Source organism: Oryza sativa, chromosome 3, assembly GCF_034140825.1.
Source record: "Oryza sativa Japonica Group chromosome 3, ASM3414082v1".
Classification (NCBI taxonomy): domain Eukaryota; kingdom Viridiplantae; phylum Streptophyta; class Magnoliopsida; order Poales; family Poaceae; genus Oryza; species Oryza sativa.
The window spans coordinates 29,737,634-29,764,643 of record NC_089037.1 but is presented as its reverse complement, the minus strand read 5'-3'; the positions used below and the strand labels follow the sequence as shown (position 1 = coordinate 29,764,643).

General features: G+C 42.1%; 3 protein-coding genes across 5 annotated transcripts; 1 reads left to right on the top strand and 2 right to left on the bottom strand.

Annotated features, from left to right (window-relative positions):
- Positions 1-5,563: 5,563 nt before the first annotated feature.
- On the bottom strand, positions 5,564-11,221 carry LOC9270107 (uncharacterized). 2 transcript variants are annotated; one of them, XM_015773309.3, is made up of 7 exons: positions 11,036-11,221; positions 10,894-10,950; positions 10,293-10,469; positions 10,126-10,215; positions 7,744-7,808; positions 6,137-6,233; positions 5,564-5,985 (listed from the first exon to the last, which is right to left on the bottom strand). In XM_015773309.3, exons 1-7 carry the CDS (start codon positions 11,168-11,170, stop codon positions 5,899-5,901), a joined length of 708 nt encoding a protein of 235 aa, XP_015628795.1. In that variant the 5' UTR covers positions 11,171-11,221; the 3' UTR covers positions 5,564-5,898. The 2 variants fall into 2 exon arrangements, with proteins under 2 accessions (XP_015628795.1, XP_015628796.1); XM_015773310.3 differs by having other exon boundaries at positions 10,126-10,212; positions 11,036-11,220.
- A 2,359-nt stretch (positions 11,222-13,580) lies between these two features.
- LOC4333902 (binding partner of ACD11 1) lies at positions 13,581-17,685 on the top strand. Of its 2 annotated transcripts, none has more exons than XM_015773043.3 (5): positions 13,581-13,837; positions 15,549-15,652; positions 15,739-15,814; positions 15,993-16,076; positions 16,727-17,685. In XM_015773043.3, the coding sequence occupies exons 1-5, from the start codon at positions 13,832-13,834 to the stop codon at positions 17,309-17,311; spliced, it is 855 nt and encodes a 284-aa protein (XP_015628529.1). In that variant the 5' UTR covers positions 13,581-13,831; the 3' UTR covers positions 17,312-17,685. The 2 variants fall into 2 exon arrangements, with proteins under 2 accessions (XP_015628529.1, XP_066164770.1); XM_066308673.1 differs by lacking the exon at positions 13,581-13,837 and adding an exon at positions 14,552-14,598.
- A 6,006-nt stretch (positions 17,686-23,691) lies between these two features.
- Positions 23,692-25,386, bottom strand: LOC107277074 (mitogen-activated protein kinase kinase 9). The gene has a single exon (XM_015774148.3). The coding sequence runs from the start codon at positions 24,890-24,892 to the stop codon at positions 23,861-23,863; it is 1,032 nt and encodes a 343-aa protein (XP_015629634.2). The 5' UTR covers positions 24,893-25,386; the 3' UTR covers positions 23,692-23,860.
- Between the last annotated feature and the right edge of the window lie 1,624 nt (positions 25,387-27,010).

The following is a 27,010-nucleotide window of genomic DNA, read 5'->3' as shown; positions in this document are numbered from 1 at the left end:
GTTGAGCTGATATGGCCGGCCTGAAAATTACTCCCTCCATCCACAATTATAGAGGATTATGGTCCCTGCGTTTGTCTAAAATTATAGAGGATTTTGGTTATCCGAGAGGATTAGTACAACAACCATTATAGCAGTCCCAACCCATAGTATCTATAAGCAGTGTCTATGGTGCCATGTCAATAAGACATCACAATAGAAACTACACTCTACAACCCATAATTTCTTAACGTGGGCCATTAATAAATACATCATATTTCTTCTCTACCAATCATATTTATTCTTCATCTATTATGAAGACACTATTCTCTCCCAATGCAAAACTTGATAGTGTCTAGTGCATAGGTTATTGTATTGAAGCTGTGTCTTGCATGAAACTCAGTTTCTTTCTCTCTTCACTCTCTCTCTCTCTTAATTAATATAGTGCCACATAAGCTAAAAGTCCTACATAGCAATATAGTTAATGCCATAGATAACATTCTATATGGAGGTTGGGACTGCCATTAGTAGTCCAACTCCGATCCATTCCTATATGAAAAGACATACAAATAAAATCATAAATCATGTGTACTACTAGTATTAATCTCAGTCTCCACCGTGTAGAAATAAAATAAAATATTCTAAGTCCCCACCGTCCCCAATCCCCATATGTCCTTAGATGCATTTTTCCCCTCTTTCTTAATCAGTGCTAATTTGGGAATAATCCCTTATAATCCTGAACGGAGCGAGTAGTTCTTTTGGGGCCAAAGAAGGGAGCAAGCCAAAACTTGGCGATTAAGCATGACACAAATAGAGGATCTTATTGAACATTAAAAAAAAAGAGGATTTTTGGGCGCTCCAGTTTTCAGGCCCAAAGAACAAGGGAAAAAAGGCCTAATACATTAATACTCCCTCTGTACTCATAATAAAAATCGTTTAGGATAATGTTTAAGTCAAACCTTGGAAATATAAATCATGAATAACTCTCAAATTGTTGAGTTTGAAAATGTAAAAATTATATGTATAGATTTATCTTGAAAAATATTTTCATAAAAGTATACATATATCACTTTTCAATAAATATTTTTATAGAAATAAGAAGTAAAAGTTATGTTTTGTAGACCGTGTCGCTGTCCTAAACGACTTTCTTTACGAGTATGGAGGGAGTACTCATATACATTCGACAAATGATGAAAACACTAGATGTTTGATTATGGGATCTGATGATTCATGATTGATTATATAAAAGAGATCTTCGAAATAAGCAGGAATTCATGTCGCGTGTCATACATGACAAATTCAAGCTCAGTAACCTGGCCTGAGACGGATGACCTCAAGATGTTGAAAACTTGAAATACTAGAGAAAATGCATATGCATGCTTGCATTAACTGTTGACTATGGTAGTTTACTCTTGTGTAGCAACTTTTTTTTCGTTTTTGGAAGGATTACGTAATGGCTGACTTCCTAGTGCTCCTATATTGTTATTAGAAGAGCTAGAAGCTATGCTTAATTATTATATTTACAATAGTTTAGTGTTAACAGAACGAGAAAACAATCAGAGATCTTTCGGCTAGCTCCATAAGACGATGGGCTAACTGATCTTGATTTGAAGTTTTATCCCTTCTAATTATTTAATATTAGGTTATTATCTAATTAATATTCGCATATGAGTGTTAATTCTGCATCCCCTGACCAAACCCTCCCACATTAGGATTACTTGTTAATGGTTGATCAAACTTGATCGATTTCCCCTCTGAAACAAGAAGTTCTGGACCGGGAGGTATAAGATCAATCACTTGGCGTCCATCCGATGCATCGACTATGGATATTTCATATCCCCTTTTCTTTACGCAATATTTTTCTTACTACACCTGTTGACGTTGCATTATAGACCGTATTGTTACTCTTGCTACCATCAGGATAGTGTCTCCTTCCTCGGTTTCCCCCCACATATATGAGATATTTTAAGAAATGAACGTCTTTCTTTATAGCAGGGTCGGGGGAAAGAATGGAAAAGACGATTTCACTATATTTCTTACCGGGAACAGGGCCTATCACAAAAATATTTTTTTATTGGGACGATAACTCTAAAAAGAGAGATAACGGAATAGTATACTCGTGTTGTTTAGCCAAAAGGAAGGAGATGGCAGCAAATTCCGTGCCCTTAATTTCACGACTCCTTTCGCTTCGCCATCGTCCGCCGTATGACAAGGACAGCGCGTGGCGCAGTATACGACAACGGTCAAATCTCCCGGCGCCTCCAGCGGGTAGGCACACGGTTGCACATGCATCGTCGCGTGACGCGTGGCGCGCACACGATCGAGAGGCAGAGCGCACGGGGTTATTACTTATTAGTATCGGATTTTAGGTAATACTTCATCTGTTTCAAAACATAATTACTTTTTACATTGGACTAATAATTTAACATTACAACGGATTTTACATTGGACTAAAAAAATACCCATACATTACAACGGATGAAGTCTATTTTAATCTTATTATTGTTATATGGTTTAGTTAAGATAAAATTTACTGTCGGAATTCGCTTAGATATATTTTTTTTTAGAAAATCGTGAGCTGCACTTAGGAGTCGGATCGTCTCAAGTTAGTATACGAGTTTTTTTAAACAAAATTCTTATATGATTACTTCTGTATTATCAAAAGTGAACAATCTTAGAAACCGACTCAAATATGGATATGTATTTTCAAAAACAAACGAACTTAAAAACCGACTCAAACACGGATCAAACACGGATGACGTATCAAAATACCGGTAAAAGTATCTTCATTTTTTATAATATAGTAGAGATAGATATTTACTTAGAAAACATCTGCAAGATTTTTGTCCCCAAATCTTTATTTCTGTTGAGGTGCTAGCTACACAATTTTTTTAAAAAGGTTATATATTAATAAAATCAATTTAAGATATGAACCCCAATATTCTAAGACCATTACATGAGGCCACATATGCCACTGCTTATTGTAAATGATGTAAGGAAATGCTCTCCTAGAACAAAATTAAAGATGCGCAAGCACAGTACATCTACTATTAATTTGTGAGTTTAGTGTTACAGTATTATAGTATATCACATATCATAGCAAAGAAAGAACGGCGGAGTCCAAAGCCCGTATAATAGCCGCGCTCTTTCGCAGTACGTACGTACTCGATCGGCCGCGTACAGAAAGGAGATCAAGCGCGTCTGCATGCTCAAGGCCGCCGCGTACGTTGCGTACGTGTGGTTTGACCTCGCGCGACGCACGCAGGAGATCGAAGAAGGCATTGCGGTGCGTGAGGCAGGCGTCCATGTGAGAGAGTTGCCAAACGGCTCGACCGACCGGTGGTCCTGTGCGCAAATCTGATATACTTTGGCCAACCGGCTACTTTCGGTCACAACTCGCGCATGTATATACTCCGTCTCATTAGATCAGGTGACGCATCCACGGACGAAATCACGCATGATATAGGCGTGCGTTGTGTTTGTGTTTGTATTGTGTTTAAAGAAAAAATAAATAAATGAGCCGTGCCATATATAAAACGATCATATATCATCACAAGTCATATGTATACTACTTCTGTTTCAAGTTATAAGACTTTCTAGCATTGTCTATATTTCTATATATGTTAATAAATCTAGACATATATGTGTGCCCAGATTTATTAACATCTATATAAATGTGGACAATACTATAAAGTCTTATAATCTGAAATGGAGGAAGTACCTTATTTTTAGGAAATTTACAAGATATTTAAACTGTGGATCAATCGGAAGATATTTTTTTTCTCAATATATGTAATATACAAACACAATATATAATGTAAATAGGATAAAAATGGATATATGATGTGTCCCATCTGGTACAAGGTTGCTATATTTTGGGACTGAAGGAGTAATTTTACTCTCTCCCCCGGCAGTTCAATCTGGGCGGCAAGGAGGCTCGTAGTTGGAGCCGCACGACGGCTTAGACTTGGACGCCTCCCCGTTAACCCCGCGCAGCAACACGCGGCGCGCCACCGGGCGGCGGCGCAACACGGAGCCCGCACCGGCATTGCCCGGCGCAGAGGCGCCGTTGGCGGCGGCGGCTGAACCATGCAGCAGCGGGCGCGCCGCCGCGCCATCGCCGATCAGCCGCCTGGCGTGGTCTCCACCGCCGGCCGGGTGGAACGGCGGCGCTGCGCCGAGACCACGCCGGAGGAGCGTGGCGGCGAGGAGGACGGCGAGCAGCAACGACGCCTTGCAGTTGCAGGCAGAGAGCCCCATTTTCTATCGAGCCAAGTGTGTTGGTTGTTCTAAGCTCTAGGAGATCAGGAAATGGAGGGTCTCGACCTTGAGCTGATGTCTATTGTTAGCTGGCTTTCACCGAGTGCATGTACATACAGTACACTGGAACCTTTTATAGACGTAAATCCATGCATTGCCAATATCACGGCAAGTCAGGTCATACAGGGGGTGAAACTACCGAAAGTAGTTGTAAATAATTTTGAAGTACACATCTACGCAATTTCACAGCAAACATACAGGAATAGTGGATTTCAAAATTCGGATTCCGTCGAATTTTATGAGGAACAGAATTCAGGAATAGTGTACTCGTGCGCTGCTGACGCATCACGTATTCACGTCAACATGGTAAGATTTCTTAATATGTAGTTATGTACTTCCTCCGTTTCACGATGTAAGTCATTTTAGTATTTTCCACATTCATATTGATGTTAATAAATCTATATACATACATATATATATATATATATATATATATATATATATATACATATATATATATATATATATATATAGATTCATTAACATCAATATAAATGTGACAAATGCTAGAATAACTTACATTGTGAAACGGAGGGAGTTACTTACTTCGTGCCACAGAAAGGTTTCTGGTGCCGAAGAAACTGAGATCTCAAAAGCACAAAGGGAACACATGGGAAGTGAGGCAGAAGATGCTGACGCAGTTCCCGCCAACTTTGACCTTGTCTAACGAAATGCACCGTTTCCCTTTGCCTCAGGGCCCTTAAAAGTCACAAGCGAAAAAAAAAAACTGGGGATCAGTACATGGAAATTCCAACAAACTTCTTAGATGGCAAACCAAAGTGATATACCTAGATGGCCACATGAAACCAGGCAATGACAACAAAATGGCTAGAATCAACAAAATCTAAAGCCCAAATTGCTCAGAGCATGCATACCTTATCATCAGATCAAGTGCCTACCTTTTATGACCACTTCTGAATATTTTTACCCAATGCGCGTACTGTACAAGGTACATTTCTAAATGGGTAAATGATCAAGCAGAAACTGCTTGGAAGTGGTAATGATACTTCTAGCAGAGGCTGAAGGGATCTGCTGAGGAATATGCATTTCAAACCAGCAAAGAAACTGCACAAATGGACAATTAGGGGTGTAAGTAAGGGGAGAGGAGAGAATAAGATGGGCAATGCATTGGTACCTCAGTAGTATCTTCTGAGAAGCTCAGTTCCAGGTACATGTAATGGCGGGGTCCCTGCTCACACTTAAACATTCATCCCCTCAAATATTTTCTTGATTGTTTATCTATATAAACTTGTTAGAACATGGCATGGAGAATTAATACAAAACTGTTGAATTAATGATGGTTCACACGCCTTTGGTTATGGCTTCTGAAAGTGTTAGATCGAATTGTTTACACAATTGCGTACAACAATTACTGATGAACCATAAATGGTTTGTTTTTACATAAGTTGACAATCACTAAGCCAAAGATAATTGTCTTTCAGCACATCTAGGTACTATTCCCTCTGTCCCAATAAAAAAATGATTTCTGGCTATGTATGAGGTTTCTACAAAATTACAAACGAACTGTAATGAACCAACCAGTATATAGAAGTTAGGGAGAATCAGTTTATTTTATGGCCCCCAAAGAGTGTGCACTGTAGTTTACAATCGGTTCTCTGCACTAGGAATATCTGAGTGTGCTGGACTCCAACTTGATTCGAATCTAACATCATCAGATCTCTGGTTTTTCTATAAAATTGAAACAAAAAACAATTAGACGAATTGAAGAATTGATCATTATCCATTTCAACAGATAAAACTACAGATAGAATAAAAATGCTAGTAGAGAGCAAGTAATTAAAAACACAGTAGGATGTTTAAGATGATCAGGAACTCTTACAGCCAGGTGTTTTGATATTAGACTTGGTGGTGGAGGTGGAAGTTCTTCAATCTTCATGTCCTTGCCAGACATTGAAATGTTTTGCGGAGTTGGAAAGCTACAGACAGAGTAAATGTATCAGCAAGTATGCAGATAATAGACTTAGGGAGTTTCTTAATACGTAGTAGGTCGCTAGTCCCCCGCATGGATGAGGTTGTTTTTTAGTTGTGAGTTTTTTCATGTAAAGGCTAAGGCATGTTGGTGGTTTGGGTGAGGGTGGGCGCTGTTCCCTTCCCCGTTCCTGTTTTTCTCCCCCTTCTTACTGAAATGATATGCAACTCTCTCGCTTATTTTCAAGGGAAAAAGGTATCCAGATTAACCAACGAGCATGACATCCATGAATATACATCTAAAAGGGTTCGTAGGCCATACATGTCCAGGTAATCTTCGTAGGTAAATTCAATGGCACAACTTGCTTAACGGAAATGCCTCGTATTTTCGCACACTCTACGCACATCCATAAAAAACGCCATGCCAAATGTATTATAAAATTATCCATGGCAATATTGAGCAGGATATCATATTACAAGTTACACACAGGAATGCAGTTGTATAAGAAAGTTTTTAAATTCCCTTTGGTTACTTTTCAAACAACACTAGATTGGCAAAAACAAAAGCTTTAGCTCGTCTTAACCCAGCCATCTCAATAGTTTTTCATGGATGTAAGAAAAAGAATTACAAAGAGGTGATGAGCAAGTTGAATCTTATGAACCCCATTTTACAAAAGAAACACCTGATGAACGAAATTGGGACTTCATAGAATGCTCCGAATCCTACATTCTAAATTGTGTGAAATTCTGCATATATTGCTGCATAGCACTCCAGATAAATGTTTCCATTCACCATGATTAAGGTTATGCATCTGACTCAAATGTGCCTTAATATGACTATACTTGAGTACTTGACTACCATTAGACTATTGGCAGGTAGTTAATAAAGGAACATAACCTAGATAGTATCATAATTCATAAGATTAGAACACCAAAGTTATGCCTTCAGGACAAGAATGCAAATTATTCATGCATATTTGGAGTTCTGGACAAATTTTGAAATACTATTAGTTCCATATATCTCGATCTATAGTATGCTCCAAAATTATACCAAATAATCAAAGCAGATACCTGGTTAGTTTGGTGGATCACTGGATCATGTAAAAAACAATCAAAATATGATCTAATTCCTTGTGCCCTATATAGTCTTGGAGAGAATCAGAATATCAACAGTTTTTTGTACCCAGTGAGCATTAATGTTGTGCCCAGTCATTTTACTAATAATATACCAAAAACTGTATCTAAAACCATGGAAAGTATATGCAGAATTTCAACCAATGTGTAGAATAGTCGGAGGAGTAATTTCTTTTGGATATTTATCTCTTTCAAATGGGAGCATGGATAACAGAGTCATATGGAGTAAATTGAAAGAAAAGTCACCCTACCTAATCATATGAATCTAAAGGAGAAAAAATAAATGTTCTGGGTGTTTGATGTACACGAGAGATGCTACTTATTAAGAACGAATCAGAGATATAGTGACTATGAATTGATCCATGCATGAGTCAAAGATCTTACTTGGATTTATCCATAAGACTCCCTAAATATGTGTCATCTTTAGCTTCAGCAGGTTTATTTTTAACCTGAGGGATAAGGCACCAATATCAGCATCTGAATAAACTAAAGAGCAAAATGAAACATAGCATATGCATCCATCTTTCAGCTCCCCCCTTTTTTGTTATGGGATGGTGGTTCCTGTCTATCAACTAAGGCAGCCGTGTTATCACAGTAGATCACGGTTGTCTCATATGCCTTGAACAAAATGAAAGATATTATCGATGAATAGAAGTCTCCCAGACTAGCTCCGCAGTACGAGCCCCGCCCTACGCGCTCTACGTCTGGAGGATCTGCGAATTCCCCCCTCGGGCAAAATAAGAACAGCACCCACATTCAACCCGTGATAACTTCTTCGGATTTGCGTGAACTAGCAGACGGGCACGGACACACTTTCCCTAAGAACAACTCTTGGCTTTTCTTCACTTCAGCACTTCCCCTCGCAGTGTTCTAGCTCATTTCTCTGGAGAGAACTATCCCTTGTGGTCCAAAAGGCACATTTGCACCTAATCAACTGAAGCAGATGCAAAGCCTACACTGGCTTAGCTCTGCAGATGTTTTCAGGACGAAGACAGTGATACGATACCACTCGCCCCGGGTTCCATCGATCCCGTCATCCCTGGATCCAGGGAGAACGTTCAGGAGAGATGTTGGGCTCTAGATATGCGAGTGAGATACCCACCCTCGGTCATGACCTGGGTTGAAGAAGGAATCTATTTTCTTGGAAGCAAAGAAAGAACTCCGGTATTCCGACCTTAGATTTTTGCTCTGTAGGGGGCGAGTGGTATCGTATCACCGTCTTCGTCCTGAAAACACGAAACCCCCGCTTTTGCCAGCATGACAGCAAGCACAGACTGGCATCAAGGAGCAGACCGCTCCCCCGGAAGCTGTGGTCAGTCACCTCCTTTCGGGGTCTGTCTGTCTTACCTACCCTCGAGTCCGATCTCGGGTAGGCGCTTATGGCAAGTCCCATTCCCTAGACCTTATCCGAGGATCACCTCCTCCTGCACAAGCGGTGCAGCATGTGGTTTAATTCGATACAACGGGGGCAGCCCGTGCGCTAATTGGGCTTTGAGCCCTATCCTCGTTTCGAAATAAAGGACCGTAGTGAGGATCGATCCCGGATAAGTGAGTCAGTGTAGGGACAGAGGCAGTCCAACGTCAATCCCCGGGCGCTGAAGGAGCTCCTGAACAGACTCCAAAACGGTCGGGCGCTGCTGCTGGATGGAATGCTTCCGTTCCGGGGCGCCATGATCCTTCTATCAGGAATAATCGAGGGCACTGACTGCGCTTCGCCATGTACAGAAGAGGAAGTCCAAGAACTTCTTCAACGCCCATTTCTTCCTCATCTGCTGCTGCCTTAAGCCGGCTACTGGATCACTCCAGTGCTTTGGGTACTAAGGACCCTCTGCCATCCATTGCAGCAGAGCCGTTTCATGAGCGGGGGGGCTAAGCGCAGTTTGGTCGACCAGATCAAACTATTTCACTTATGATCTGGATGTGCCGGTACCAAGAAGCGTGAAGCTGATAGTCCATCAGATGAGGCCCGCCCGGGGACGCTTTATGCCATCCGCTCAAGAAAGCGTGGCTCTCAAGCTCATTTTGAATCATGCAAAAAAGTTTTCTTAGTTTTTAGTATAGTTATTTAAAGAATAGATAGAAATAAGATTGCGTCCAATAGGATTTGAACCTATACCAAAGGTTTAGAAGACCTCTCCCATTCATAAGAGAGTGGTAGTTGTCACCGGAAGCAGGGCCTTAGCTGGTGATCCGGGCTGTTTCCCTCTCGACATCCCTAAAAAAGACCTAAAGTTAAGGATTTTTCAATGGGTAATGTTGCTCCAATACCTAACCAAAGAGCTACTGCAGTACCGATTAAAAAAACGGTTGTAGCTACTGGGCGACGAAATGGATTTTGGAATTTATTGACATTCTCTAGAAAAGGTGCCTGGAATCTGGAATGAGGGAAAGGTCTCATCTTGTCGATAGCCTAGCTTGGAAGTGCCATAGGAACCTATCTGGAAAATCAGCCCCGGACCACCCCCGCGCTCACACCTCACCCCTCCTTCCTCTTTTATTGAGAATGGAAAAAGACATTAGTGCATATAATATACCACTTAACAATGTTTCCTGTGCATACATATATCCATCCAAATTTGCAACAGAACTTTAGGTGCTAACAAAATCAATTAACTTCTTTCTCATATATTATACAGAATCATTGCACATAAATTAGAAAGCATATTCTTGGTTATACAAACAGCTAAACAAGTGCCACCATGCTTGGCCACTAGTAAAGTAGTATTTAACCAGAATATTTTCTAATAGTAACATAATAACACTAACCTTTAAACGGCCTTCTTTTGGAGTATAGTCACAGTTCTCCTCAGAGAAAAACTGAAAGAGTTCAAGTGTGCCTTCTAGTCCATATTCCTGCTAAATGGTGCATTTATCAGCAAAGTTGAGTATGATATCATAAACTCACACTGGCTCTTGAATCCTAAGGTACATACTCTGTTGAACCCTCCATTTACTGAAATAGTTGCTATGGACGGTCCACCACTATTGTCATCATATTTGTCATGAAACAGCGGTCTGAAGTCCTCTTGGTTTGTACAACTTGAAGGATGCTGCGCTGGTGATACAATTGTCAACGGTTCCTCTGACTGAGACAATGTTTTTATCTTAGCCTAGAAGTAATCAACAAAAGGCAAACAATTCAAGGCATTCAGTCAAAGTTCATGCCAATAATCAACCGGTGCAAATGGTAATACCAGCAATGCGGTCAAACAAAAAGTTATATATACTGAAGGTGAAAACTCAACAGTAACACATTGAAGATAGCAACTTAGCTACCGGAAATACCAAAGATGCATCTTCACTTGCAATACATGAAGCAGCTACCGGAAATACCAATTATGCAGAATCTCAGAATGTGAACTATTGGAGCACCATTGACTACTCATATGCAATAACGTGGTTTCAATCAGTCAGCTTGTAGCTTAACCACAGCAGAATTGACAACCACTGATGCTGCTAAGTTGTAACTAAGGAGTCTCGAAGAGTCAATACGAATCTGGATGACGGTGGGAGGAAATGACAACAGCTGCTTACTTTTGCAGCGCTGATCCGCCGGGAAATGGCCGAGAGCTTCTCCCGCTCCTCCGCCGTCTGCGCAAAACCAAAAGCGAGAGTACCGTCAGAAACCGAGAACGCCCGGAGAGAAGGGAGAGCGGGGGTAGCAAAGCGCGCGTACCCGCGCCGTGACGGCGTCGAAGACCTGGTCGGCGGCAGCCTGCAGGTCGAGCAGGGCGCGGCCGAGCTCGCCGTACCCCGCCGCGTGGGCCTCCCGCCGCCGCCGCCGCCCGCCGTCCTCCGACACCCGCAGCATCTCTCTCTCTCTCTCCTCTCTCCGCCGGTCTCCGACGAGAGAGAGAGGGGAATATCAGCGGTGCGGCGGGCCAAGCCCGCGAGCAGATCCGGCCCAGCCCACGCAAATCCTAGCCCGATAGCCAAACTGGGCCGCACTCCTCTCGCGTGGATACATTCAACGGCCCATCCTCTCGCCGCCGCTACGACATCCCCGGTCGTCGTTTAGCCGTTCGTTCCGCCGGAGTCCACCTCGGCGACCCATCTCGGGGCAGAACGTGGCGGTGGTTTCCGGCGGAGCCAGGGCCCGGCGGCGACCATGGGTGGTTGCCCGGGCTCCGCTAGCTGCATGCTGCCATGTCCTAGATATTATGTTTTCCTAGTTAATTTTTTTCAAAATTATAGAGAAACATAATAGTATTTTGAACACAAAATATACATATTATCAAAATATATTAATAAAACTGAGACTTAATCAAACTTAAAATAGTTTGATAAAAGAATCAAAATAACTTACAATATAAAATAGAGGGAGTATGTGTTTAGAGCAAACTAAGAAAGGAAATGCTCACTTCTAGAGTAATACTTTCTCCGTATTTTAATGTATGACGCCGTTGACTTTTTAACCAACGTTTGATCATTCGTCTTATTCAAATTTTTTATGCAAATACAAAAATACTTATGTCATGCTTAAAGAATATTTAATGATAAATCAAGTCACAGTAAAATAAAGGATAATTACATAAATTTTTTGAATAAAACGAAAGGTAAAACGTTTGTTAAAAGGTAAACGGCGTTATACATTAAAATACGGATAGGGTATGTAGATTTATATAGACTTTTATGCATCTTATTCGTTGTTAGGCTTGTTCAGCTCCCTTTTTTTTTTGTATCCGTCACTTGTTCCTCCGACCGCGCGTGCGGAGTGGTGGTTCGCCGGCTCGACCGGATTCATGCACGTTGCAACGAACTCAACCCAATCATCGCCAATCATTCGATCACGGTGGAATTAGTGATGTGCACTCGCGGGCGGTTGATTGGTTTGTTGAATTCTCGTTGCAAAAACACAGCAGCGACAACGAGGGAAAAAAGGGCTGGAGTACTGCCGTTTTGACTTTTGAGTCCTACCTGGAGTCGAGTCTCTGGAGACTGGACATGTCACATGTGGGGCGCCGTTGGAATGGCACGGCGAGGCTGGAAGCGGCAGCGCCCCGGGGGGGGGGGGGGGGGGGGGTGATGGTGGTACATTTGACCGGCGTCCAGCTGTTAGAGTTTGTGTCGAATATGTGTACGTAGTCGGTTACAATTTAGTACTTGGAGTTGTAATAGGTATTAGAATTAGAAGACGAGTCGGACTCTGTCCTAAGATCTCTCATAAATAGAGAAGCGTGTCTGTTGTAACCGCATGGCGACATAGCATAGCAAGAGGGAGCGGCTGCCGGTGGCGACCAGCCGTGAGTTGTTGTAACTTTGATGCGCTGTATATGCTGGATCGGGGAGGAGTGCCCGTAATCAGTGCCCCGGAGATGTAAGTCTCGGCTGAACTCCGTTACCAAATATCGTGCCTCGGTGTCGTCATCGTGTTTGGATCTCCTATAGCGTTTCTTCCGCGTTTGGTTTCCGATGTGATTTCGGGTCCGGTTTTATAACACCAGCCACAAAAAAAAAAAAGCCGGCCAAAGCAAATGGAGTACAAAGCTGATTATAGTGCTCATTATGATTATCATGGCTAGTACTGAAATGGACATGAGTGAGGGCCTTTCCTTTAAAGCTTTTCTCCTCCAGCAACCAGGAGATCTGGTGGCAGACCTCAGACCTCAGGACAACAACAACCAGGAAGTTTGGCGGTGTGTCAAATCGAACAAACGAGTATACAAATTATACAACCGAAAACAACAACAAAAAAGTTTAGGAAAAAAAGCACAAAAAAAGTTAGGGGAAAAAGAAACAGAGTGAGTTGAGCTAGTGACATCTGAACGGATACCAGCACCCAACAATGGCAGCGCCCCAACCTTCATGATGCAATCGGAACATCGGATCCGACCAGACCTGACTGCCATTTATTACGGGAAAAATACACAGCACAAACCACACATGTGCATTCGAAACCTAAAAGCTAAAACTACATGATTGGATAAAAAATAGAATGTTTAAAATTTATCCACATCATCATGAGTCAGTAAAATTTCTCATACGTAAATCTACGAATAATCTTTATTTGCAGTGACACCTACAAATCTCTAATTTTTAGGTTTTCAAACTGCATGTGTAGTTATTTCGAGTCCACCGGGGACACCGCGTAACGTGCCAACTTTTACTACACCTCGCGCGGTCGGTCACCACCGGCACGACCCCGTCGCGAGACCGAAAAAAAAAAACCACCGTGCCGTGGCCAGCAACCTACCTCCTCGGCTTCTCTCTCTCTCTCTCTCGGTCTCCCACCTCCTCATCCCGCTCGCCCGCTCGCCGACACGGCGCAAATCCAAGAACCCCCCACGCCGTGCGTGGACACCTCGCCTCGCCTCGTCCTCGCCCATCTCTCTCCTTTTGCCCGCATCCGCGGCCTCGCCTCGTAGTCCCCGCCGCATCTCGCCATTCCGCTACGCGCCCAAGCTACTGCTAGTAGTACTATCTGCTCCCCCGTGCGTGGTCGGGTCAGGTGGGTCGGCCGCGAGATCCCGCCATGGAGGTGAGCTCCGGCTCTCGCCTTTTTCTCCCCTGTTCTCTTTTTCTTTTTTTGGTCTCTTCCTTTTGGATATGCTTGCACGGTGGTGTTCGTCGCTGTTGTTTCGAGACGGGGATTTGATGCGCTATTGGTGGTGGTACGCGCGGTTTGGGCTTTTGTTTCTTTGGTCGGTGCTCTCGCCGGAGTTGTTAATCGCCGGCAGCAGGAGAGGGATCGTAGGAGGAGGAGGAGGAGGTGTTTCTGGCGGCGATTCTGGTCGATTTTGGGTCGGGCGGCGGCGGGCGAGTAGAGATGAGCGAATTCCGCCGCGCGTTAATTGATTGATTCCTCCATGGCACGCTACAATGCAAGCTAACGTGAGTATGGTAGATTTCGTGCGCCCTGGATGGTCAGCTCTTTTATAATTTGCTCGTTTGCAAGACTGCCGCATCGGCATTGCTGAGAAATTCTGGATGCGCTGCATATGAGGTGGTCAGTGCGTTGCTGAATTCTGGTGCTTTCGGTGTATTCCGTTGGGGGAAATCTTGTTTCGATGACTATAGGATGAACTTGTTTTTTAATTTTTGGGTCCTTACTTAGTTACTTTCCTCCATCAAAGAACGTGGTTTTGTACCTGTTACTCCATTGGTTATTGCCTTGCTGGTAATTTTGACGGCTCCAGTGGTAAAAAGAGCTGCTAGATCTGAACTTAAGTTTGTTTGCTTGCTTCTAGTTGGCACTGCTTCCTCCATCTTCAAGCTCCAAATCGCTGCATTTCCTAGCAGGTAGAGGTTAATTAAAAAAAAATGTACCTGAGTAGTATGCTCGAACCTTTGTACCATGTTCTTTGTTTTGGGCTCTTCTTTGTCAATTTTAGCATGAAATTAGTTGGAAGGTATTGAATGCTATCCTTGATGTTTGCAATTAATCCGTCCTGGTAACATGACAGCTGCTACTCTTTTATGCATTACCTGGCTGTCCTGTGCAATGATGCAACATCATTGTACATGTTTGAGTCATGAGTTTGCTTCTTTTTTTTTTTTTGAAACAGTAGACGGTAGGAGTTCTATCTATATATTAGAAGAAGAGAGTTGACCCTGTTTATAAGGAAAACATCATGAGTTTGCTTTCAACGTTGTGAATTGACTGTTTACTGCTTCACATTGCTATCCGGTTAAAATGTCCAAACTGGAATGGTTAAGGCTGACCTTACATGTATAGCCTCTTGAGGTCTCATGAGGCACCAGTGCATGGTTATGATCCTAAGCCATGTCAATGGTACTAGAAGAGACAAGCTTTAGCCAAAACTGAAATGGGAGGAAGCAGTTAGAAGAGATTTGAAGGCATGGAATGCATCCAAACTCCAAAGATTTGGCTTTGGAGAGGGGCATGTGAAAATTTATGATCCACATGCGGAACCATGACCTAGAAAATTGTGTTTTCTTTAACTAGTACCATGCACCTATTTTTATCAGTAGTAAAGTCTTTTGTTTCTTGTGGCTCAACTTGGGTTTTATATCTAGCCTACACCAACTTGCTTGGGGCTAAAGTCTTTTGCTGTTAAAGATGAGCTGGGAAACAATTTACTTAATTTAGTTTGCTACAATGAGTTGACTCTATTGTTGAGTGGTACAATCATGCTAGCCCATAATCTCATATTGTACTGCCCTGTGCTGGAGTCCGAATCACACTATTGATCTCATCCCCTCTACTCTTATTTGATTTCCTTTTGCAGGTCAGGACAGTAAAAGTTAGCAACATTTCATTGAATGCTTCAAAAAGGGAGATCACAGAGTTCTTCTCTTTCTCTGGAGATATAGAATATGTTGAGATGCAAAGGTGATTCATCATTGTTTGTCACATTGGCCATGTACGTATGAAGGCTGTAAACGTATTTCTTAAATGTTTGCTTCTGCCTTGACCAGTGAATCTGAAAGGTCACAGCTTGCTTATGTTACATTTAAGGACTCACAAGGAGCAGATACTGCTGTGCTTCTCTCAGTATGTTCAAGTTCTAACAATTCATTTTTAACTATTTTTGTTCCATTGCATTAGGAGTAAGGTTGCCTACTTGGTTCTACTTTCCTCATGCAATTGCTGCACCTTGCATGTTAATATGTCTCACGCCATTTCTATTTATCTTATATATTATTTCTAATATTTTAGTTACCATCTACAGGGGGCAACAATTGTTGACCGTTCTGTCATCATAACTCCAGTTGTGAACTATCAACTGCCTCCTGATGCACGCAAACAATCCGCAGTAAGAATATGTTACATTTTAATGGCTTGCTCTTTATTTCAACTTTAAAGTTACATCAAACGGAAGCAATCACTACTTTTATTTTGGGAAGGATTATGATTACATCGTATCTCAAACAAAAGAGATTTATTATTATTATTATTAACTGTTTTCTACAGACAAGTTATTCTTGCGGCAAGTATTTTGGGGTTAAGACCTGGCCAAAAAAAACTCCTTGTTGACAAGAGTTGAGCAGTGGAATAAGAGAACATAGTGATTTCTTATAAATGCTAGAAGATACTTGGATTATATTGCTGTTACTACCTACATTTGCATTGGTTGTCTATATATGTTATTTTCCACCAGTCAAACCTGTTCGTTTTGACAATTAGCAGTTAAATTTCTTAGCAATCATGTAACATGGGTTTTTAAACTATGTGCCATGGTAAGATCATTCCAAAATTAGTCAGTTTATTTGAATCAGATCTGGATGTCAAGTGGAAATGCATCCATTATGTGTCAAATCAATTATGATGCCATTTTAGATTTTAAAACCATTTTATCTGCATATTGAACTGTTTCCGATCATGGGACACCAAAGTACTTCCTGCTGTACTTGTTGGTACTCCATTTCTATGCATTTGTCTGAATTTCATCATTTGTATGAACAGGGAGAGAAATCTTCCTCTGCTGAATCTGTAGTCAGGAAGGCAGAGGATGTTGTGAGCAGCATGTTGGCAAAGGGCTTTGTCCTCAGCAAGGATGCTCTGAACGTAGCAAGATCTTTTGACGAGCGTCACAACATACTGTCCAATGCTACAGCTACTGTCGCATCTCTAGACCGCCAGTATGGCGTGAGTGAAAAGATCAGTTTGGGCCGTGCAATTGTTGGTAGCAAGGTCAAGGAGGTGGATGATCGTTATCAGGTGTCAGAACTCACAAAGTCCGCTTTAGCGGCTGCGGAGCAGAAAGCCAGCATTGCAAGCTCTGCTATCATGAATAACCAGTATGTCTCAGCTGGTGCTTCCTGGTTAACAAGCGCATTTGGCATGGTAACCAAGGCGGCAGGTGACATGAGCTCCATGACCAAAGATAAGGTAGACAGGGCCGAAGAGGAGAGGAAAGCGATCATGTGGGAAGAGAGGAATGGGCTTGTAAGTGATTATGCCAAGATCCATCTTGATGAACCCTCTTCATGGGAGCCTGCAGTTCTTCCGTTGGAATCTGTGGATGAGCAGAAGCTCCAGGCTGTGTGATCTGCACAATCCAATGGTGGTCGTTTCTCTGCACGTCATTCTTTTGTTCATGTCCAATATAGAAGATTGTTTTTCACCGCTGCACGGTAGCAAAAATATTGAGCTTATTGCCTATAGTATGATGTAAATTTTAGAAATTCCCCATGTGTTTTCTTCCAGCTTTGTTATAGACCACTGAAAGGCTTACTTGTTCAGTGTTAGACATGGAAATGAAAGTTGTTCCAGACTTCCAGGCATACCTCTTGTTATGGTAGAACATGTTTCTGTGAGTTATCTCAGAACTATTTGTGCTCTGATATTCTGAAGCTACATGTGTAAGGCCCAAATCTGGGAAATAATCAAGGTCAAAATGAAATGCAGACAATATTTCCTAATCCTATCTGAACTGGCCAATTTTCTATTAAGCTCGTGTGTTTCAAATGTGTCCAGAATTTCTTCAGAAATTCCCTGTGTTACCAATCAGGCCTTTTTTAGGAGTTTTATCTGTTGACAAACTGCATCTTGTCTAACTAATTATGAAACCCAAACTGCGCCACAGTGGATTAATCGACGTTACAAGCTATATACATCAAGTGAAGAGTATAGTCACATTTATAGATCCTCCAGGGTTATATTCTTTTCTAAGATAATGGAATAGTGTTTAGTTGTTTACACCTCCTGCGTCTGTATTCTGTAATCAAATACTCCCTCCGTATACTCCCTCCGTTTCATCATACTGTAAGTCGTTTTAACCATTTTTTTATAGTCAAACATTTTTAAATTTAATTATAATTATAAAAAAGTTAGCAACATCTACAACACTAAATCAGTTTAATTAAAACTAGTTTCATAGAAATACCATTCGATGGACCTTCAGAAAGCAAAATCTAACCGGTTTACAAGTGGCAGAATCTAATTGGTGCAGGGGTGAAAAATCAGAACATGTGTGCAGATCAAAATACAAAACAAACTGTTGGTGCTAGCCAACAACAACTTCTTTTTAATTGCTACTCGATGAACATTCCATGATGAACATGCATGATTAATTTAATTTACTAAAGCAAACGAAACAGTGTCCTGATAAGGTCATAAACCCAGCAAATCTCGGCCAGATTGGCGTGCTAAATAAAGTTCCTGATCACGGTCGTGCCTGTCGTCCTACGGCGCCTCACATTTCTTCTTCTTCATCATCATCATCTTCTCTTCTCCATGGTTGTGCTAATTAAACTCAAAACGCAGCTCTCCATGCTGACAGTCTGACACTGACCTGCTGACTCAACCTCTCTCTATCATCAGTATATCTATCGTCTTTCTTTTTCCAGTCGTATTATTACCTTTAAGCAATCTCTGTCTTGGGAAATATCTCCTGCATTTATTATGCATTCTATATTGAGCTTTACCTATTGAAATCTACAAGTTACACATCACCTTTCATTATAGATGCAGTGTTTGTTAGTGACGGTGGTTGCAATCTCCAAATGTGTTGGGTTAACAATTGAATCAGATTCTCTGCCAGCTAATTTATCCCTCTGTGTCAAGCAAAGTAGATAGGAGTATCTCTTTACCAGTTTAGCCATACCAGACAGTAGGAAATGATCAGGAATGTTAAGATTTCTTCAGTGGAATAATTTTAGTTAAATTATTATGCACTTGTGAGAGGCTGCGATAAAAAACAACACGCACACATGGAGGGTTGAAGAGACACTATGTACGTTCTGTGTATTATTGCCAGACTTGAGTGGGAATATAATGGATTCTTTTTCAGAATTACGCGAAGTACAACGCAGATACTCACAGCGTATGCGCGCACTCATCCCTATAAATACATGTACGCAAACCCGACCCTTATGAGCATCTTCGAAGACTGCGCCGGTAAATCCTTGAGATTGACAAAGTCAGCACAGACGCCTCGCTGTCACCACAGGCACCTCACTGTCGACGAGTACGTCGCCTACCACTGATACTCACAACGCACGCTCACTTACCCCTATGAACGCACGTACGTCACCAAGACTGCGCCGGTAAATCCTTGAGATTGACAAAGTCAGCACAGGCGCCTCGCTGTCACCACAGGCACCTCACTGTCGACGAGTACGTCGCCTACCACTGATACTCACAACGCACGCGCACTTACCCCAATGAACGCACGTACGTAAACCCTACCCCTATGAGCATCTTCGAAGATTGTGCCGGTAAATCCTTGAGATTGACGAAGTCACCACAGGTCACCACAGGCAAATCCGGTAAATCCTTGAGATTGACGAAGTCACCACAGGCGTCTCGATATCGACGGGTACATCGCTTACCACTGAAAGCACAATACCATTAAATCCTGGAAAATTTGCTCCCATGGGGAGTCGAACCCAGGACCTTAGGTGCTACCGAGGCTCTTGTAACCACTAGGCTAAAGGCCCTTTCGCACAATATAATGGATTTTAATCCCCTGAAAGAGAATATTACCATATTTCTTACGTATCATCTAATAGTTATTCTTTTCTTTAAAAAAAAAGTTATATTAATATATGATATATCATACTACAAACATACAAGTTCAAATTCGATCTCTATAAGTTACTTATAACAAATAAACAAACTAAATTAACTAATATGCATATATTTATAGTTAGATTTATTTTTTCTGTTACAATTTATAGTAGTCGAAGTTGAACTTAAATGTTTATGAAATATATAATGTCAAAATTTTGATATGACTAGGATATATCGTGAAAAAGAAATTGTGTTGTAGTGCACGATGAAAAAACATGTGTAAAAGAGGACTGATGTAACTTTATACTATAAACCAACACATTTACTAAATTTGTTATGTTCCACTATATTTACAGATCAAGGCATTCCATTAAAAACTTCTTCCCTGCACCCACCAAATGCGAGCACACACATAGAAACCTTAACGCCACAGAGACTAGCATTGTTGCCCTTTGGTCCCTCTTCCTCTTTCTAGTAAGCCGCTGGTAGAGAAGGGAGGGGGGGGGGGTGGTCCACCCTTCCAGTAGATCTTTAGGTTTTCTGCAAAATAATTTATTTTGTCTTCTCATGTTATCGTTACGGCGGTGGTGATTGTGGATTTTCTATCGGTGATTTCTTTCATGAGGGTGTGATTGGCTATGGGCTTTGTGTCCATGGTGTTGTTGCATGGCTAGACATGATAATGGTGTTCTATGGAATGACGGTGCTCTAGCGTGCGCTCTCTCTCTCTCTCTCTATGCTTTACGGATGGTCCATTCGACACTGATGAAGGGCTTGTGAGGGTTGTCGTTGCATCGACGGATCGCGACGCAGAAGTAGAGATTTGAATCGAGATTGGGACATTGCTTCGCCGATGTTTTTTTAGCGGTTCTGTGGATCGTTCTTTGAGACGGATGGCTATTACGACCTTCAAAAACCCTTGTGCAATAGGGGTTCGCTCAGATTTTACTTGGTTCTCTGTTTGTCCTCTCTTCTACTGGCGATAGGATCGACAAAATGTGGAATATCCATGGTTGTGATGGATGCGGTGGAGAAAAAGGTTTTGATAAATTTGACTGTAATTTTCGTTTTTTGCATGGTTTTTTGTGCAGGTTCTTGTTTTTATTAATATAAGTAAGGTACATATCAAGGCAAAGCATCACTAGTTAAATTACTCTAGTCAGTACTTCTAGTCAGCTTTCAGTGCCACGACTGCAAGCGATAATATCCTGGACCTGCGTACTGCTCTATGCGTCATGGAGCGTCTCACGGCCTGACACGTGTAAGCTGTAACTAACTAACCAACTGTATTGCTCTACTCCCTCCGTCCCAAAAGTGCAGTTTTGCACTATTCACGTTCAACGTTTGACCGTTCGTCTTATTTGAAAATTTTTTATGATTTGTATTTTTATTGCTATTAGATGATAAAACATGAATAGTACTTTATGTGTGACTAAATATTTTCAATTTTTTCACAAAATTTTCAAATAAGACGGACGGTCAAACGTTGGACATGAATATCCACGGCTGTACTTATTTTGGGACGGAGTTAGTAGTATAACTAACTGGCGCGCGACAAAACCCATGATTCATCGGCACGGACGTTGACAGTGTGCGTGCAGTACTTAAAACTGCGCTACTGATTAGGCTACGATGTGACATCTGCTAGCGACTGAATAATGATAGCAATCGCATACTTCATCGTGGAAGTTTCGATGGAATTTAGCCGTCGATCCGGTGGATTGTTAGTGCCGCTGCTAAATAATCCGTCGAGGTACCATCATAAGCAATAGAAAATTGAAACAAAGCAATCAAAACTAACTTATATGTTAAACTTTCATATCTATATTGTTAGTAGCAGTAATTTAAAAGTCAAGACTAAAAATTGACTATGGTGACAAAATCTAAAATCAAGTTTAGTTTTAAATTTTTGAAATTTAAACGATTTCGGCTAATAAGGCTGTGTTTAGATCTAAAGTTTGGATCTAAACTTCAGTACTTTTCCATCACATCAACCTGTCATACACACGTAACTTTTCAGTCACATCATCTTCAATTTCAACCAAAATTTAAACTTTGCGCTGAACTAAACACAGCCTAAGCCAATAAACAAATGATGAAACTCTACTTTGACTACGACGTGCAATTAGGGTTGGTGGGTAGTACCAGTAGTGAGAGCGATCAGTGTCAGTTTGTTATCTGCAAGACTGACGGCGAGAAGAGCCAAGGGACCGTGAGACGTAACAGGTGACGGCTTTGCTGAAAATGACATCATCGGATCTCGCGGATATACAGCTTGATGATGACTAAGGCTGTGTTTGGAACTCCAAGTTCCCAACCCCTCTCCCTCGTTTTCCACGCGTACGCTTTTTAAACTGCTAAACGGTGTATTTTTTGTAAAAAGTTTCTATACAAAAGTTGCTTAAAAAATTCAAATTAATCCATTTTTTAAAAAGAAATTAGCCGATTCTTAATTAATCACGCGCTAATGGACCGCTCCGTTTTCTGTGCGGAGAGATTGGGTTCCCATCCCTGCTATCCGAACACAGCCTAAGGGTGCGTTCGTTCCTTGAGGGATTGGGTGAGAAAGCCCATCGTATTCCGCGCGCACGCTTCCCAAACTACTAAACGGTGTATTTTTACAAAAAAAAATTCTATTAGAAAGTTGCTTTAAAAAAATCATATTAATCTATTTTTGAAATTTAAAATAGTTAATACTCAATTAATCATGCGCTAATGGCTCACCTCGTTTTATGTATCTTCCCAATCTTCTTCTCCTCAAACTCACCCTAATTAACGCGTCAATGCAACGTCATATGATTCTTGGATATGTAATATGTTCAATGGACTACTGATATCTGAAACCTGATGCGTGTTTTCAGATAAGGATTGCATCTCTGAAGATGGAAGAAATTAAGATAGCATTTTCAGAGAGGCGGCTGGAATTAACCTTCTCTTTTCTTATAAGAGTAAAGCCCATCACCGGTCCCTAAACTTGTACCGTTGTGCCATCCCGGTCCCTAAACTCGCAAATCGACCGTTCAGGTCCTCAAACTTTTTCGACTATGTCATCCCGGTCCCTAAACTTGCAGATCACTCGTTTAGGTTCTCAACCTTGTTCAGTTGTGTCACCCCGGTCTCTAAACTTGGATTTGAATATCATCTGGGTTAAATAGGACAGTATAAAGACTTTATATTTAAAAATAATTCATAACTTTTTCATGTGAACTCTAATGAAGATAAACTTTATATCAAACTTGTAGCCCTCGACGCGATCTATAACTTTGTAGTTGATTTTTTTATTTTAAGTCATTTTTTGTCCCAAAATGTAATTTTAAAATTATAATATCAAAATCTATAAACATGCAACAATATTTTGGGACCCTAAACAGTTTTAATTCAAAAAAATTTCAACTACAAAGTTGTAGGTCGCGTCGAGGGCTACAATTTTGATATAAAGTTTGTCATCATTAGAGTTCACATGAAAAAGTTATGAATTATTTTTTGATATAAAGTGTTTAGACCATCCTGTTTAGGGACCGGGGTGACACAACTGAACAAGTTGAAGAAACTAAACGAGTGATCTACAAGTTTAGGGACCGGGATGACACAATCAAACAAGTTTGAGGACCTGAACAGTCGATTTGCGAGTTTAGGGACCGGGATGACACAGCGGTACAAATTTAGGGGCCAGTGATGGACTTTACTCTTCTTATAATATAGTTCCCCCAAAATGAAATTCAATTGCCAGAGCATGCATGCGTCAAATGGCTGATGACACTGACATATATTCTCTTCGTTTTAAATTAAACCAACATTGAGATTCGTATTATTTAGATGTATTACATTTCCTATACTATTTTAGTTTATTTTAGAATGGATGGAGTACAGAGTACCACATACAAAATGAAATTAAATGCTGCAATCATCTTCAGCAAGTTACAGCAAGTGTTAAATTCGAATTCAAATTTAAATTCGTGAAAAAAGGACATGTACATGACAATACTATATTCTTATATTGTGAGACGGAGAGAATACAATTATATGATTTGTCAGTAACTAGGCTAATCTCAGTGCAAGGCCTGAGGCGGCGGCGCGGCCAATTCACGCTCCGGCCACTAGCCGCCGGAGCGCGAGCTTGGACGCCGCCACGTTCCTCCCGGCGACGAACTGGTGGGTGAGAAGATGCGCGGCGGACGGCCGCTTCGTGTGGTCCTTGTGCAGGCACGCGGCGAGGAACGCCCGGAGCTCCGGCGAGGCCGCGCCGTCGGGCAGCGGCGGGAGCTCGCCGAAGCAGATGGCGCACATGAGCGCCGCCCAGCTCGGCTTCTGGCCGGCGGGGAGCAGCGGGTAGCGCGCCATGAGGAGCTCCAGGACGGTCACGCCCAGGCCCCACACGTCGGCGGCGAAGGGGTCGGCGCCGTCGCCGTGGAGCTCGGAGTCGAACCGCTCGGGGCTCATGTACGCCGCCGTGCCCTCGTACTCGTACGCCGCGCGGTGCTCGCCGCCGCGGCGCGGGGGGACCACCTTGGCGATCCCGAAGTCGGCGATCTTCACCTCGCCGTCCACGCTGACGAGGAGGTTGCCCGGCTTGATGTCGCGGTGGACGACGCGGCGGGCGTGGAGGCACGCCAGCCCGGACAGCGCCTGCGCGGCCACCTCCGCGACCGCCGCCTCCGGGAACGCCCCGGCGCGGGCCGCGACGGAGGCGAGCGACCCGCCGTCCACCAGCTCGAGCAGGAGCGCGACGTCACCGGGGCAGGAGGTGGCAGCCGCCGCCGCCGCCACGACGGAGTGGCAGCGCACCACGTGCGGCGAGGCCGCGCGCCGCATGACGTCCGCCTCGGTGGCGGCGGCCGCGCCGTGGTCGCCGCCTCCGACGCCGCCGTGCAGCACCTTGAGCGCGTACACCGCCGACGTGCGGCGGTGCACGACCTTGTACACGGCGCCGCCGTTCCCGCGCCCGAGAACCGCCACCCTGTCGAAGTCCGACATGCGGAGCTCGCCGGCCCTCGCCGCCGCCGCCGCCGACGTCGAAGCCGGCGCGGCCCGGAAGTTGGCGGCGCCGGCGCAGGAGGGGAGGTCGAGCGAGATGTGCAGCTGCGGGAGCCGCCTCTCCCTAATCGTTAGCGCCATTTCTGCTAATCCTAATTAGCCACTAACCACAGTGGTTAGCACCACACTAAGCTACACAAATCGTTTGTGATGAAATGGATTAGTAGGGAATATTTTGAGGTTGGCTGCCCATATATAGCTAGTTACTCACTCCTAGCTGGTAACTACATCGAACTAATTTTATCATTTGAGCTGATTGTGCCAAGACAGTGACCACTAACTTCACCCATTTTTTTACTAATCCTTTTTATTACCCTTGATACTCATCATGGAAAGTGACATTGTCACATAGAACTTTCTAACCAAGTACAAGTAAACAAAGAGAAGGTTCTCTGTTCCAATAGGGATATCTCCAAACTCCAACTCCAGACACCTTGGGATCTTTAATTTCTCCCATTAGCCAGTGAGAATGTAAGACTAAGACGTTGCAATGTGACCCACAGTTTAATTAACGAGATTGATCTTTCCGCCGTCATCATAGAATAATCGTTAAATGGGGTAATTAGGGAGAAGATCCTTGGATAATGATGAGAGATTACTCGGTGTAATTAATTAGCATTTCTTAAGCAATGTGCTAGAGTTATGTTCTGTATTTCTGTGTATAAAGAGCAGCATGTTGTATCAGAGCTAGTATTAGTCAACAGTACTAATAATCAGTAGTCAAGAAAGCCGCTCAGTTTGCAGCGTGCGCGTCTTGATTTGCTGGTGATGTATTCATGTTTGTGTGGGCGCCGTGTATCACCAGTCATGACCACGGTTTTAATTGAGCGGTAATATAATTTGTTTCAAATTTGCACGATGCAAAACAATTCTTTAACAAAAAAAACACGAGGATTATACAAGTATATAATCTAGCAAATGTATAGAACATATATGTACCACGTACTCCCTTTATTTCAAAATAAATTAACCTAGGATGAAATGTGACATTGTTAAGTACAAAGTCACGTTCTATTTTAATTTGATTTATTTTGGAATGAGGGTACGAGCATAGCCTTAATTATAATACGTGGGCCCATGTTGCAGTCAACAAACAGTAATGTATTAGCGACGGCAGACAGACCCGCACCGTATCATTTGCAATTTTGCGCTAAGTTCGGTAACATGTTAGTTTCATTTATCATTACCATACTAGTAAAACTCTTTATGTTTATCAATACTGAACAGTGTACTTAAAATGTCATTACCAATAATGTACGCCGTATCTATCAAAATATCAAATGTACCATATCATATTATACCAAAGAGAGAATCCATTATATGCCACTGATTTTGTCACACGTCTACGATTTGTCACTAACTTTGTCATGTTCTACAATATGCCATCGACTTTTGCTTAACTTCTACGATTTACCATCACCGTCCGGTTAGCCTCCGTTAGTAGTCTTAGTACTGTACAAATTTGTCGAAATGACCAAAATACCCCTAGGACAAAAACTTCCAAAATTTGGATAAAATAATCGAAATATCAGATTTCAAGTTTTTGGTCAAATTTTGGATGTTTACAATCCTAAGTTTATAATATGATATTTCGATTATTTTATCCAAATTTTGGAAGTTTTTGTCCTAGGGGTATTTTGGTCATTTCAACAAATTTGTATAGGTATAACGGAGGTTAACCAGACGGTGATGGTAAATCGTAGAAGTTAAGTAAAAGTTGATAGCATATTGTAGAACATGACAAAGTCAGTGGCAAATCGTAGATGTATGACAAAGTCAATGGCATATAATGGATTCTCTCTATACGAAACGAACATACAAACCACAGGTCTGATCAGATAATTCATGCTTGGAGGGAATAATCTGTCAAACTACCAGTCACAGTAAAAGTTTTAATTTTAATAATTAATTTTAGAGTTAATTTTGGATTTTTTTCAGTCTATATATAAAATTTTATCTATAAGTTAGTTTTAGATGCTTTCTTCAACTTTTTCCACGTCATCATTAGCTGAAGCTGGAACTATCGGGGTTGGCTCAATAGTTTATTTTTCTCTTTATATTTCTTAGGAGTTTGTATGATCAATAAAATTTTCTACATTAAGGCTGAGTTCGAACATGCATGTATGGAACTCTTTAAAATGGGAGTCATGAAGACAACCTACTACTCCCTCTATATTTTAATGTATGACGCCATTGACT

What these genes read in the sequence shown, in the direction of transcription:
- LOC9270107 (XM_015773309.3), bottom strand. Translation starts at nt 11,170, where the DNA reads ATGCTGCGGGTGTCGGAGGACGGCGGGCGGCGGCGGCGGCGGGAGGCC. An exon ending in CAAAAGAAGGCCGTTTAAAG is followed by an intron (nt 7,809 to 10,125) that starts GTTAGTGTTATT and finishes CTTATCCCTCAG; the next exon opens with GTTAAAAATAAACCTGCTGA. An exon ending in TAATATCAAAACACCTGGCT is followed by an intron (nt 5,986 to 6,136) that starts GTAAGAGTTCCT and finishes TCAATTTTATAG; the next exon opens with AAAAACCAGAGATCTGATGA.
- LOC4333902 (XM_015773043.3), top strand. An exon ending in GAATATGTTGAGATGCAAAG is followed by an intron (nt 15,653 to 15,738) that starts GTGATTCATCAT and finishes TGCCTTGACCAG; the next exon opens with TGAATCTGAAAGGTCACAGC. An exon ending in ATGCACGCAAACAATCCGCA is followed by an intron (nt 16,077 to 16,726) that starts GTAAGAATATGT and finishes TTGTATGAACAG; the next exon opens with GGAGAGAAATCTTCCTCTGC.
- LOC107277074 (XM_015774148.3), bottom strand. Translation starts at nt 24,892, where the DNA reads ATGGCGCTAACGATTAGGGAGAGGCGGCTCCCGCAGCTGCACATCTCG.